Source organism: Dendrobates tinctorius, unplaced genomic scaffold (genome assembly GCF_039654945.1).
Source record: "Dendrobates tinctorius isolate UK_male_01 unplaced genomic scaffold, ASM3965494v1 ptg000139l, whole genome shotgun sequence".
In the NCBI taxonomy this organism is placed as follows: Eukaryota; Metazoa; Chordata; class Amphibia; order Anura; family Dendrobatidae; genus Dendrobates; species Dendrobates tinctorius.
The window spans coordinates 12,977,938-12,991,111 of NW_027361807.1; the positions used below are offsets into that span (position 1 = coordinate 12,977,938).

Here is a 13,174-nt window from a genome sequence, read left to right on the forward strand (position 1 = left end):
TTGTGGCTTACCCTCCTTGTGGCGTGCCAGTGACTACCTTCTTGACATCTGTCAATTCAGCAGTCTTCCCCATGATTGTGGAGCCTACTGAAACAGACTAAGGGACCTTTTTAAACGCTTACGAAGCCTTTGTATGTGTTTTTTGTCAATTATTATAATTTATTCAGATAATGACTTTAGGGCTTTCATTGGCCGTAAGCCATAATCCTCAACATTACCAGAAATAAACACTTGAAATAGATCACTCTGTTTGTAATGACTCTATATAGGAGTTTCACTTTTTGTATTGAAGAATTGAACTAAATTAACTATTTGATGACATTCTAATTTAGTGAGAAGCACCTGTAGAAGAAGATGGAGAAACATTTTTTTTCTTATCAACGAAAAAAACTGACAAAACTCTGACCAAACACTAATGTAAATCAGATAAAAAAAACTCAGAAGAATATCACTGATGAAACCTCGCAAGTCAAAAAAACTGACATCTGAGTGAAACCTAACTGTGTATACATCACAAAAATAAGTACTTTGAGGTATTAGACTTAAAAATTCACTATTACACTAACTACTATACAAATAATGGCACAATATAATGTACACAAATAATGCCATTATATACTGCCAGCCCAAATATATAGACCAGATATCTCCATTGTATAGTAACACTGTTACTGAGCAAAACGTACTGAACAATGATCAAAATTGTAAATTGATTCTCGGTACCTTAGTCACAATTTGCAGATCTGGTGCAGTAGCTCAAAAGCCCACAAGGCTTTGGATACTATGTTTAATTGCTCGTTTTCATTGGAAAATAGTATATTTGCTTTTTTTTTCTTCTTCTCACCATTTAGGGTAAATAACATGTACCTTATAATGGCAACAAAAAGCTATATATTTTATTTTTTTAAAAAAAAAACAGGCTCCCATATATCTACATCAGAAAAAAAAGATGGCTCTCGTGCAAGGACACAAAACAAGTTTTAATTGTGCAAAAATTAACAAATATATGTATATACAAAACACGAGAAAAAAACAAGACGAGCAGGAAGCAGCGCTACAGATAATTTTGTAAGACAGTGCCAGTTTTAGACTAAGGCCGAGGTCACACTTGCGAGAAACTCACACGAGTCTCGCGTCTCAATATCCGTCACTGCCGCCGGCACTCGGACCGGAGTGCTCAGCTGCATAGAAATATATGCAGCCGCACACGCCGGTCCTGAGTGCCGGCGGCAGTGCCGGGTATTGAGACGCGAGACTCGTGCAAGTTTCTCGCAAGTGTGAGCCCGGCCTAAGTGTGACCATGGGCAAAAGCTACTAGTCAGGCCCCAAATGCAAGTCTATACAAAGAACACATACCCAAGCACACGCTCACATATATGTATGCACACATATACAGTATACACATATGTATACACAGAGCACATAAACACGCACACACATCTACACGCAGAGAACACACATGTATGTACAGAGCACATACGCACAAACATACACACACAGAACATACAGTGGAGGAAAGAATTATTTGTTCCCTTCTTGATTTTGTAAGTTTGCCCACTGACAAAGACATGAACAGTCTATAATTTTAAGGGTAGGTTAATTTTATCATTGAGAGACAGAATATAAAAAATAAAATAAAAAAAAATCAAATAGTATAAATTATATAAATTTATTTGCATTTTGCAGTGAGAAATAAGCATTTGATCCCTCTGGCAAACAAGACTTAATACTTGGCGGCAAAACCCTTGTAGGCAAGCACAACAGTCCGGCGGTTTTTTGTAGTTGATGATGAGGTTTGCGCATATGTCAGGAGGAATTTTGGTTCACTCCTCTTTGCAGATCATCTCTAAATCATTAAGATTTTGAGACTGTCGCTTGGCAGCTCGAAGCTTCAACTCCCTCCATAAGTTTTCTATGGGATTAAGGTCTGTAGACTGGCTAGACCACTCCATGACCTTAATGTGCTTCTTTTTGAGCCACTCCTTTGTTGCCATGGCTGTATGTTTTGGGTCATTGATTGCTGGAAGACCCAGCCACAACCCATTTTTAATGTCTTGATGGAGGGAAGGAGGTTGTCACTTAGGATTTTATGGTACATGGCTCCATCCATTGATGCGATGAAGTAGTCCTGAGCCCTTAGCAGAAAAACACCCCGAAAACATGTTTCCACCTCCATGCTTGACAGTGGGGACGGTGTTTTTTTGGGCCATAGGTAGCATTTCTCTGTCACAGTCCAATTCTTGGATCTGTGTCAGATTCTGGATTCCCTCATTTAAACCTTTCTTTTCCTTTCAGGCCTCTGGGGCCTTAATATGGGTTTTTGCCCCTGGTGGCCACAAGTGTTATTACATATCTGATAGTTTTCTTTGCTTTACCTTTTGCCCCCGGTGGTCACTGGGGTCATTACATGTCTTTGGTTTTTCAGCTGATGGTGACCACTCCTCCTTTGCTATATAAGGTCACCTGGTGTATCAGCTGGTGTTGGTGATAGCGGGTCATTTGTGTATTCCAACCACAGTGAAGTGAGCAGCTGGCTCTGAGGTGTTTAGCCACTGCTGAAAGCTGATCTGGTGCTGAACTCTACTGCCCGGTGTTTGCAGCAGAGAAAGATGGTGAAGGTAGCAGCTGGCTCTTAGGTGTCGAGCCACTGCTGAAGATGGTGAAGGTAGCAGCTGGCTCTTAGGTGTCGAGCCACTGCTGAAAGCTAATCCAGGGATGAACTCTGCTGCTCAGTGACTGCAGCAGAGAAAGATAAGTGTTTTGTTGTTTTCCCCCTTTTGGTGTATTTTCCTTCGTGTGTATTAGTGCAGCAGTGGGACCAGTGTCCGCAATATCCAGTTCCCTAGTAAGGGATAGGTGCAGGGCTAGTGAGGGATTCAGGTATCCTGGTCGGCGACAGATGAAGAGCCTGTATAGGGAACATTAGGAGTGTTCAGGGACACTGCCTCAGGGGAGTGCAGGAGGTTTCCACGTCCCTGTTCCCTATTGCAGGGCCCACCGTTGTAACTGTTTCCCCGATGTTCCCCTTTTGTCTTGTTGTTTCAGTTACCGACCTGCGGGTCATGTCACACAGGACAGGTACACGTGACATTCTCTTCCTCCAAACACGGAGTTGAGTTAATGCCAAAGACCTCAATTTTTGTCTCATCTGATCACAGCACCTTCTCCCAATCACTCACTGACTCATCCAGATGTTCATTGACAAACTTCAGACAGACCTGCACATGGGCCTTCTTGAACAGAGGGACCTTGCGAGCACTGCAGGAATTTAAACCTTTATGGCGTAATGTGTTACCAATGGTTTTTTTGGGGACTTTCGTCCCAGCTGCCTTGAAATCATTAACAAGTTCACCCCCTGTAGTTTTAGGCTGATCTCTCACCTTTATAATGATCAAGGATAACCCACGAGGTGAGATTTTGCATGGTGCCCCAGATTGATGTCAATTGACAGTCATTTTGTATTTCTTCCATTTTCTTACTATTGCACCAACAGTTATCTCCTTCTCACCCAGCGTCTTACTTATTGTTTTGTAGCCCATTCCAGTTTTGTGCAGGTCTATGATCTTGTCCCTGACATCCTTATAAAGCTCTTTGGTCTTGCCCATGTTGTAGAGGATAGCGTCTGACTGATTAATTGAGTCTGAGAACAGGAGTCTTTTATAAAGGTGACTATGTAAGACAGCTGTCTTTAATGCAGTTAACGAGTTGATTAGGAGCATCTATCTGGTCTGTTGGAGCCAGAACTCTTAATGGTTGGTAGGGAATCATACTTATTTCCCACTGCAAAATGTAAATAAATTTATATAATTTATACATTGTGATTTTCTTTTTTATTTTTGATATTCTATCTCTCAATGTTAAAATTAACCTGCCCTTAAAATTATAGACTGTTCATGTCTTTGTCAGTGGGCAAACTTACAAAATCAGTAAGGATCAAATAATTATTTCCCCCACGGTACACACAAATATGTATAGACAGAGCACATACACATTTACAACATTTACAGAGCACATACTGTACAATACACACATATATACAGAGCACCGACACACGTGTATACATAGAACACACACACAAATACAGAGCATACACATATGTATACACAGGGCACACACACACACACATTTATAACATTTATATTCATAGAGCACACATACTGTATGTATACACAAAACACACACATGAATATATACAGAGCACATACGTATACATACAGAGAACACACATGAATACACAGAGCACATACACAAATATATACACAGAGAACATACAAACATACACACTTTCCTATACAAAAATGTATATACAGAGCACATACCCATATATGTATACACAGAACACATACAGACTTATGCATACTGTGGTGTAGTGACCACTGTGTCCACTAGGGGGCGCTGTATGGATGTCCCAGGAGAGTGGATGAATGGCAAGATACTAAATGACCGTTATGTGTCTCAAGGTGGGTGGCCTTGAGATGGAGATTTGTGTGTGTGTTAATCAGCAATGATACTGCTGAGGTGCTGGTTCAATGTGTCAGGGACTAGTTACCTACAAACCCACCCAGGGGGTGTGTTTAACAACGCTGTTGTAAAGTGTATATATGTGTGTGAAATACCTGTGATGAGGTCATAGTCATGTGACCCGGTGGGCGTGGCTATTGACCATATAATGTGGCCAGGGTAGGTCACATGGAGTGAATGCTTGGACCCGGTTGGTCCAGTGTGGAAGGTCCCGCTGAGATGGGGCTTCCTGCCTGACAGCACGTGTGGACGCTGTGAGTAATGGCTGCAAGTGCCTGAGAGTTCCCTGGAGGGAATGAATGTCTGCAGTATGGAAAAGCAGCCATGAGAGAACCCTGACAGGGTAAGATATAACTGTGAGGCTGAAAAGCCTGCGTATTGGACATTGCTAACAGAGTGAAGCTCTGTCATGGACGCTATGCCGTTTATATATTGATGGTCATGGTTTATGATGTTTAATAAACCGCTGCCAAGCGAGTGATCCCCTACTTAAATGACAGCGCTACCTCACAATACATAGAGCACGTACATACATACACACTTTCCTATACAAAAAGGTATAGCTATGGAAGTCACAGCGTTCAACCCCAATCAGCAGGAAGTATATAATTTCCATGCCGTGAAAATCCAGGGCAAATCAGTAAGTAAGTGCAGGGGCATAACGATCGTGGTCGCAGAGAGTGCGATAGCGACCAGGACTGTATGGGAGGGGGCCCACCAAAATGAGTTGCTGTTTCAGCTGGATGTGCTTCCAAGGACAAATTCAGCTGAAGTGTATTGCGGCACAGAGGCCCGCCGGCTCCCTGCACTGCAAAACATGCTGCTGGCCAATCAAGGGTCCCAGCTGACGTCAGCATGACCATCATTAGTGGCACATGGCAGTGACGTCATGCGCCATTTATGGCTGGCAAGCCGAAGTCAGATGCAAGCTAAAGAAGAGTACGTCACACGTCATGGGAGTGAATGTGCATTGTATGGGCCCATTATACTCTATGGAGCATTATATGGGGCCCTTATATACTATATTTAGCAATATATGGGGCCCATTATATTGTATGGAGCATTATATATGGCCCATTATACTGTATGAAGCTATATAATTGGTGCCCATTATACTGTATCGAATATATGGGGTTCATTATTCTGTATGGAGCATTATATGGGGCCCATTATACTGTATGGAGCTTTATATGGGGCAATATATGGCGCCCATAATACTGTATGGAGGACTATGTGGTGCCAATAATACTGCATGGAGGACTATGCTGTCCGGTCTAAAATGAAAAGTCTGCAATCACTCTGTATGACTACAGACTGTTGAATCCCCCCCCCAGGGAACGCACTGTGCGCTGCAAGGATTTGATGGTTTCTGAGCTATTGTAGAATTTACAATAGATATCACTCATGTAATGTAAGTGAAATATTTGGCACTGTACTAAACCTATATTTATCTGCTGTATCTGTGCATCATAAATTGTGGTATGTGTTAAAGGGGCCCACTGAGACTCTTTTGCCCAGGACCCGCGAAAACCTGGATCTGGTCCTGATTATACCTGAAAGCGGGACATTATACCAGCAAGGAGCCCAGGATGAGGACATTATTATAAAAAGGGGCAAGGACAGGGAACATTATTACAGGTGCCAGAATGGGGAAATCATATTACATGAAGGGTAAACAGTCACGTATGTCTTTATAGGATCTAGAATGTTACAAAAGACCATACATTTGACCAACATGGAGGTGGGCACCTAGGTCCAAATTTTGCATCGGGCCCATTGAACTCTAGTTACACTACGTGTTTACTGTCTGTTATATTGCATATAATGGGCTGAGTTAATGAATCACACATCTTATATCTGATGGATTTTTTAAGGCACATGGGTCGTTCTCTGCTGAGAAAAGGTCTTACACTAGAAACATCTGACAGTAAATTTGCTAATAGGACATTTAAACTGGCTTTAGAAATCAGACAATCCCTTTTAAAAATGTATGGTTAGAAGATCTTTTTCTGATTCACTGAAATAATAACCTTAAATTGTAATTTAACACATTTCACAGATAGAAAGAAATATTTTCCCTTTTCAGGCATACAGTGTAATTATTACCTATTGGCAGCAAGCTTGTTTGCAATGAATCCTCCTGGTATCTGCGTCACAATATATCCCCAAAAAAATGAACCATGGATCAATCCAACTGTTTCTGGATCCCAGTTAAATTGGGCTACCTGTAAAAAGGAGTTAAAATATATTGATGGCATTATAGATAATGGTATTACTAAGTATTTGTATAAGTTTGATTGCATAAAGAGCTTTATACCTTTCATTTACCTAGTAAGTATGGTAAATTATTTTACATTTTCAATTAGAATTATTATGTCTGGATATTCTGAGAAATGTATATTTTTTGTAGGGGGAATTGTTGAGATAACTGAATCTAATCGAGTCAAATTGAATTTGCCTCAAATTGTTTAAAAAAAAATTTAGGTTCACCAGAATCTGAATCTTTTGTGATTCTCTTAGGTCAATTACATAGTACCCTGTTGGCTGACATTTTACTGGATTATAGAGGGCTGTGTAGGGGCTAAAAAAAAATCTTACACTCATTATTCTTCAGCTATCCTTGTATTGGTCTCACCATTACTGGTACTCTAATTGGCTCTTCGATTTTTTTTATCTTCAATCTGGCCAGGTCCTCCTTTCACTATGCTCTGTGGTATCACATGGGGTGAAATGAATGACGATGACAGGCATTGCACCCCACAGGACCACATATGGCATAAGGAATGTCAATAATGTGCAGGGCGCCCCAAGTGATGATGTGGTTTAGTGAATGAAAGACTCAGTCATCAGGAAGATACAAAGTGGCAGATAGAAGGCAGAATATAAAGAACCGGTCATAGGACCACCAAGAGTTGGTATGGAGAGGTCCGAGGAGAAGTGGGTCAAGGCTTTTTATTTTTTAACACCTCCCTGGCTGATTACATTAGCGTTAAATTTATTTGATGCAAATTGAATGTCAGCAATTTTGGTAGATCAACTATTGGTTATATAATATATATGATACCAATGAGTCTCACCTGAATCTCTGGTTTTCCATTTACATAAACAGTACTGTTATTCACCATTTCTACAATGGCAACACCAAGGTTACATCTAATTCCAAAGGAAATACAAAATCCCAGCCCACTCATGATGGCAATGATGTAACGTTTGGGCAGTCCACAGCAGTAGCAGTCAAATCTGGGAAGTGAGTGGGTGGGGACGTGTATCGGCTGTCCATCTTCATTCAGCTCTATGTTGTCCTCTTCAACATTTCTTCCATCAATTTTCCTTATTAAAAGAAAGTGTGTTATTTTTGGTATTGTTCCTTATAAGTTTATTTACAGTCCAGTCTAAAATGTGATGATTCAGATAAAGTATATAGTAATTTGTAAAAATTGGCACTATAAAACTAATTACATATTACAAATAAATGAAGTAAATTGATTCTCAATATTCAATTATTATTGAAAATTACTTAAAAGGGTATAATCTAAATGGGGATAGAGTAATGGCTTCTATAGGAAGAATAAGAGATTAGTGTTACAGTGCTCATTATTTGAAGCAATGGACTGACAGTGTATATGGTCCGCCTTGGGCACTTGCCACTGGGGATGATATTCCCATAGATTGACCTATATTATAAGTAATACAACTTGCAACAAATACATTGACGACAACAATCCTACCAGAGGTCGACCAGCTGTTTAAAAAGTGTGTGCAATTATAATTTAATGTGAATAATATAATGAGAAGCTGAATTTGAAATTTTGTGTGCCTTATATAAAATAACAGGATTTAAAAAAAAAAAAAAAACAATATACGGTACCTTTATATAAAAGCATTGCAAATGTAAAATTAACATTATTATAATTATCAAAGGTATTAGAACATTAGACTAAAAAAAGTTCTATATGTCAGTGTGTGACTTGTACCGGGAATGATAAATGGGATTACATATTTTACATTTCATATATACAACTAAAATAATAGAAGAAAAAAACATTAACAAAAAAAAAGTTCAGGATTATTGCTTTTTATAGCAAATAAACTTGGTCAAAATTGAGTGCAAAATGTTATGATGATAATAATACTAATAATAACAATAATATTTTGCTAAGTCACTAACAGATGCATTAAATGTATTACAATAAATACCAATCTGATACCAATATAATACTTTGTGTAGACCTGTAGTTTTTGCAAATAATTTAAATAAAATATAGATGAATATAAAACTTGTTGAAAGTGTTTAATGCATTCAGATTTTGGATTGAAACAATGTAAAATAGATATTGAAATACAAAATAGCGTGAAGGTTTTGCTATAAGTTTTCCAGAACTGTTGAGCTCTTCTAAATTGTCCTTTAATAACTTAAGTTTAAAGAGTTATGATAAAATATTTTATCTTGAATTACATAAATATAAAAAAGGATACAAATACAAATTTAGCTAAAAAATAATAAATTGTACAAAGAAATCAAAATCTTAGACCACTAACCATAAAAAAACAAGAAAAAAAGCTCTTCTAAAGGAAAAAAAAATATGCATAGTTAATTTTGGTTATGTACCTCAAATTTAGTGTTACATACATGATGAATCTGTACTTTTCTTTTTAATAACATAAGCTCAGTGAAAAGAAAGAAAAGAAAGAAAACAATTAGATAAGAAAAAAAAAGTGAAAAAAGAGACTCTTACCTTTGAAGATGACCCAGAGAGTCACCTATTGTGTTCTTTGCCTCTTCTTTCCCTGGATTAAAGATCTTCTCTTTGAATGAACTGAGTGCTTGAAAAGGCATTGTATAAGATGTATTAATCTTCACACATCTACAGCAAACTCATCTTCACCTTTATGTTTCATGTACAACTATCTTTGCCAATCAACACCACATCTCTGCAAGGGTCAATTCCTTTGTCAACTAGATTTTGATTTCTACTTCTAGAATTAAAAATGGGGTATGTTCTGCAGAACCCAAATCAGATGCTGAACTCTATTATTTGTCAAGTGTAATTATCCAAGTTGTTAGAGAAGCTCACATCAATGATCTTCTATCTGGAGGGGAGTCTGACAGCTGCGTAGCACAGAGGCAAAGTCATTCAACCTGTTTCCATAAGGAGTAGAGAGATCAGTGGTGTTTGAGGAAACTAAACTAAGGAACAGACTTTGGAAAACTGCAAGAATCATATAAAACTGTGCATTATGCTGGGGAAAAATATAGATGAAAAAAAATCCACTTCTAATATTCATGTAGGCAGGGTTCCAGAATTCTGAGAAGTGATAATGATCCTCCTAGGCTGTCATGAGTCCCTGATAGGGGATGAGATGCTACACTGGTCGATGCTATAGTAACGGAAACGATATGGTCCTACCAGTTTAGTTATTAATAGCATCCCTTTCAAAATGGAGACAAAGAACTACTTTATTAAACATTTAGGGGTTTCCTCCCGTCTCCATGACGCAGGCAGGTGGTCATGGACTGAAATTCACATATATTATTACTGAGCCTTTTCTTCTTTCTCATGAGCCAAAACTCTCATTAAGGCAGCAGTATCTCTTGATCAAGTGATAGACAGTAGAAGAGTCAACAATGGCTCACACACATAACTCTTCCTCTTCTTAGTGCGAAGAAACAATCTATGGTGGGAACTTGCATAATATGGTCTTCAGCTAAAAATATTTGTAAGAATAGTCTGTGTCAAATACAATTATTTATATATTTATTACAGCCTTAAGGTTCAACCATAAATTCTTTATGGATGACCGCTCTGTAGGAAGATCGATCTTGTGCAAGCCCAGATAGGTCCATCAGGGTCTTCGCAAAAATTTTGAACTACTATACAATAAAAAGTCTAATAAAAATTATAACAAAATTACATGTGAAACATCTTGCTTTCCTGTGGATTTTACACTAATTTCACTACTAAAAAGCACTTATGATTTGCATATATTGTGGATTATCTAAAAGATAGCTATGTCATATCAATGAACAATTGAAGATTCCATAAACACAAGGCCTACATGTTGAAAACCCTTTCGGGTTCAAAACACGTAGGTCATGTATTTATTCTGAGTCATTTCATGAATTTTACAAAATTTTTATCAAGTTGTTATAATAAAATGAAATTTTTAAGTATGCTAGAATATTGGAATCTTCAATTGATCTGTCACATATGCTACTAATTGCGAACCAACCTAAAGTTTCTCCACGCACAGCACCGGTGAAATAAATTACCATACTTGGGGGCTAGTGAGCTGTATTTTTTTTATTATTTCTTTTTACTATTTTGGAAAGTAATTTGTCGAGAGATGTTGAATTGTTTATTCAAAATTTTTTAGCCCTAGACCACCGGAATAGGGGTCGATGGTTACACCTTGGCAATGGAGACATGGAAGGTATACAGTGCTACTAAAGAGTTTATGGTAGAGGAGCCATGAAAATATTCTAATAATGCCAAGCCATGTATAGTCCTACAGTTCATACCAGAAGAAATCTAAGGGCCACATAGGCACAAAACGCTTTTTTAGATCAGTAGATGTAAATGTAACAGAGGCCAATCCTGCACTTTGTGTAAACTCAAATTTTTTACACTGAAACTGTGTCACAAGAGGTAAGTTACCCGTGGGGTTACCTGATGAAATAAGAATTTTCAGATTTGATCCCACTTTATTATTTTAAAATGTGAACTGACTTTTTTAGATTTATACCATACATTGAGTGTTAATTGAATAGAACCAACTTATAGAAAATAATAAGAGTTCACAAGTAGCCAAAATATATACGGTTAGTGATATTCTATAGGGATGATTAGAGTCTGATCGTATCTGAGGCAGTAGCCAAAATATATATGGGTTGGCACTAATCTATAGGGATGATCAGAGAGTGATCATGTCTGAAGCAGTAGCCAAAATATATACAGGTTAGCAGCACTAATTTATAGGTATGATCAGCGTGTGATCGTATCTGAGGCAGTAGCTAAAATATACAAGGGTTGGCACTAATCTATACGGATGATCAGAGTGTGATCGTGTCTGAGGCAGTAGCCAAAATATATATGGATTGGCACTAATCTATAGGTATGATCAGAGAGTGATCGTGTTTGAGGCAGTAGTCAAAATTAATACCGGTTGGCACTAATTTATAGTTATGATCAGAGTGTGATTGTTTCTATACATGTACTGTATGTGGTAATCCTTTAGCTCACTGTTGAAGGTGCTTTAAAAGTGGTCTCCAAGCTCAAACTTAAAAAAGGAATAAATGTCAGGTGATCCCATGATCATAGATCAGAATCCGAGCGTTATTACATCAAAAAGACATCTAAAGTAGTGGAGTAGGTCAGATACTAAACTTTTCATCCTCAGTGTAATGTTGCACCACATTGGGAGATGTAAACACAAAACCAGAGAAAGTGTTAAAAATTGAAATATACTGAATACCACATAATAATTGGCAGAGAAAACAGCTGTTCCATTATGTTAGCGCTAAAGGCTAAACAGGATGAAAGCAGCGCTAGAGGAGAATACAATCATATGTCAACAAGAGCCTAATTATCCCATAGCCAATTGTGCTTGACTCGCCCTGGATTAGCTGCAATAACGTAGTCCAAGCAAATGGTGGAAAAAAGATTTGTAATCTAAAAATGTAAACTTACAGCAGCAGAATCAGCAGCAACCTTCCTCAGACTTACGGTCCCGTTTCACTAAGTGACGCACCAGCGATCCCGACAACGATACGACCTGGTAGGGATTGCTGGTGCATCGCTAAATGATCGCTAGTAAGCTGCCAAACAGGCAGATCTCTTCAGCGATGCAGCAACGATCCAGCGATCAAACACAGCGATGCATGCTTGCCAGCGGGACGGCAAAAAATTGGCCCAGGACATTCCTGCACGATCAGCGATATCCAGCAGGGGGGCCGGTCGCTGCTGCGTCACACGTAGCAAGATCGCTGTTGCATCACAAAATCGGTGACGCGCTAGCGATCTCGCTATGTGAGACACGGCCTTTAGACTCATTGGTCATATATGGCTATTCCAAGTATGTTTCCTACTTAGATTATTAACTATAACGGTGTGTTGTTTAACAATTTTCTAACTTGGCCAATTTCCATTTTTTTTTCTCCCCTTCTACCCAGAGCCATAAGTTATTTATTTTTCTGTCCACATAGACATATGAGAACTTGTTTTTTTGTGTGATGAATTGTACTTTTGAATGACTCAATTCATTTTACCACATAGCGCATTGGAAAACTGGAAAAATATTTTTTTGATCAATGGAGTCATGTGACGGCTTACTTTTTGTAGGGCAAGACAAGAGTTTAATTTATACCATTTTGAGATAGATATGATATTTTGATCGCTTGCTACGGCATTTTTTGTGGTAATTGAAGAGACAAAAAAACCCCACATTTTCGTAATTTTTAACTTTCTTCCTGTTTATGGTATTTAGGAATCAGGTAAAAAAAAATTTAGACTTTGATAGATAGGACTTTTCTGAACGCAGTGATACCACATATATGTATTTTAAAAATAAATATATTTATTTTTATTGGTGGAAAAACAAGGGTGATTTTTTACTTTCAGTGGCATGTAAAAGTTTTGGCACCCTTGGTCAAAAT

At 38.2% G+C, this 13,174-nt stretch overlaps 1 protein-coding gene across 1 annotated transcript in view; it reads right to left on the minus strand.

Moving 5' to 3' along the window:
• SLC17A8 (solute carrier family 17 member 8) overlaps window positions 1-10,073 on the minus strand; it is a 76,950-nt gene extending 66,877 nt beyond the window's left edge. The window contains exons 1-3 of the mRNA XM_073545039.1: window positions 9,258-10,073; window positions 7,599-7,851; window positions 6,628-6,746 (exon numbers count right to left, since the gene is read on the minus strand). Of these exons, the coding sequence (XP_073401140.1) occupies window positions 6,628-6,746; window positions 7,599-7,851; window positions 9,258-9,358 (473 nt within the window). The 5' untranslated portion in view covers window positions 9,359-10,073. The remainder of the gene's footprint in view (window positions 1-6,627; window positions 6,747-7,598; window positions 7,852-9,257) is intronic.
• Between the last annotated feature and the right edge of the window lie 3,101 nt (window positions 10,074-13,174).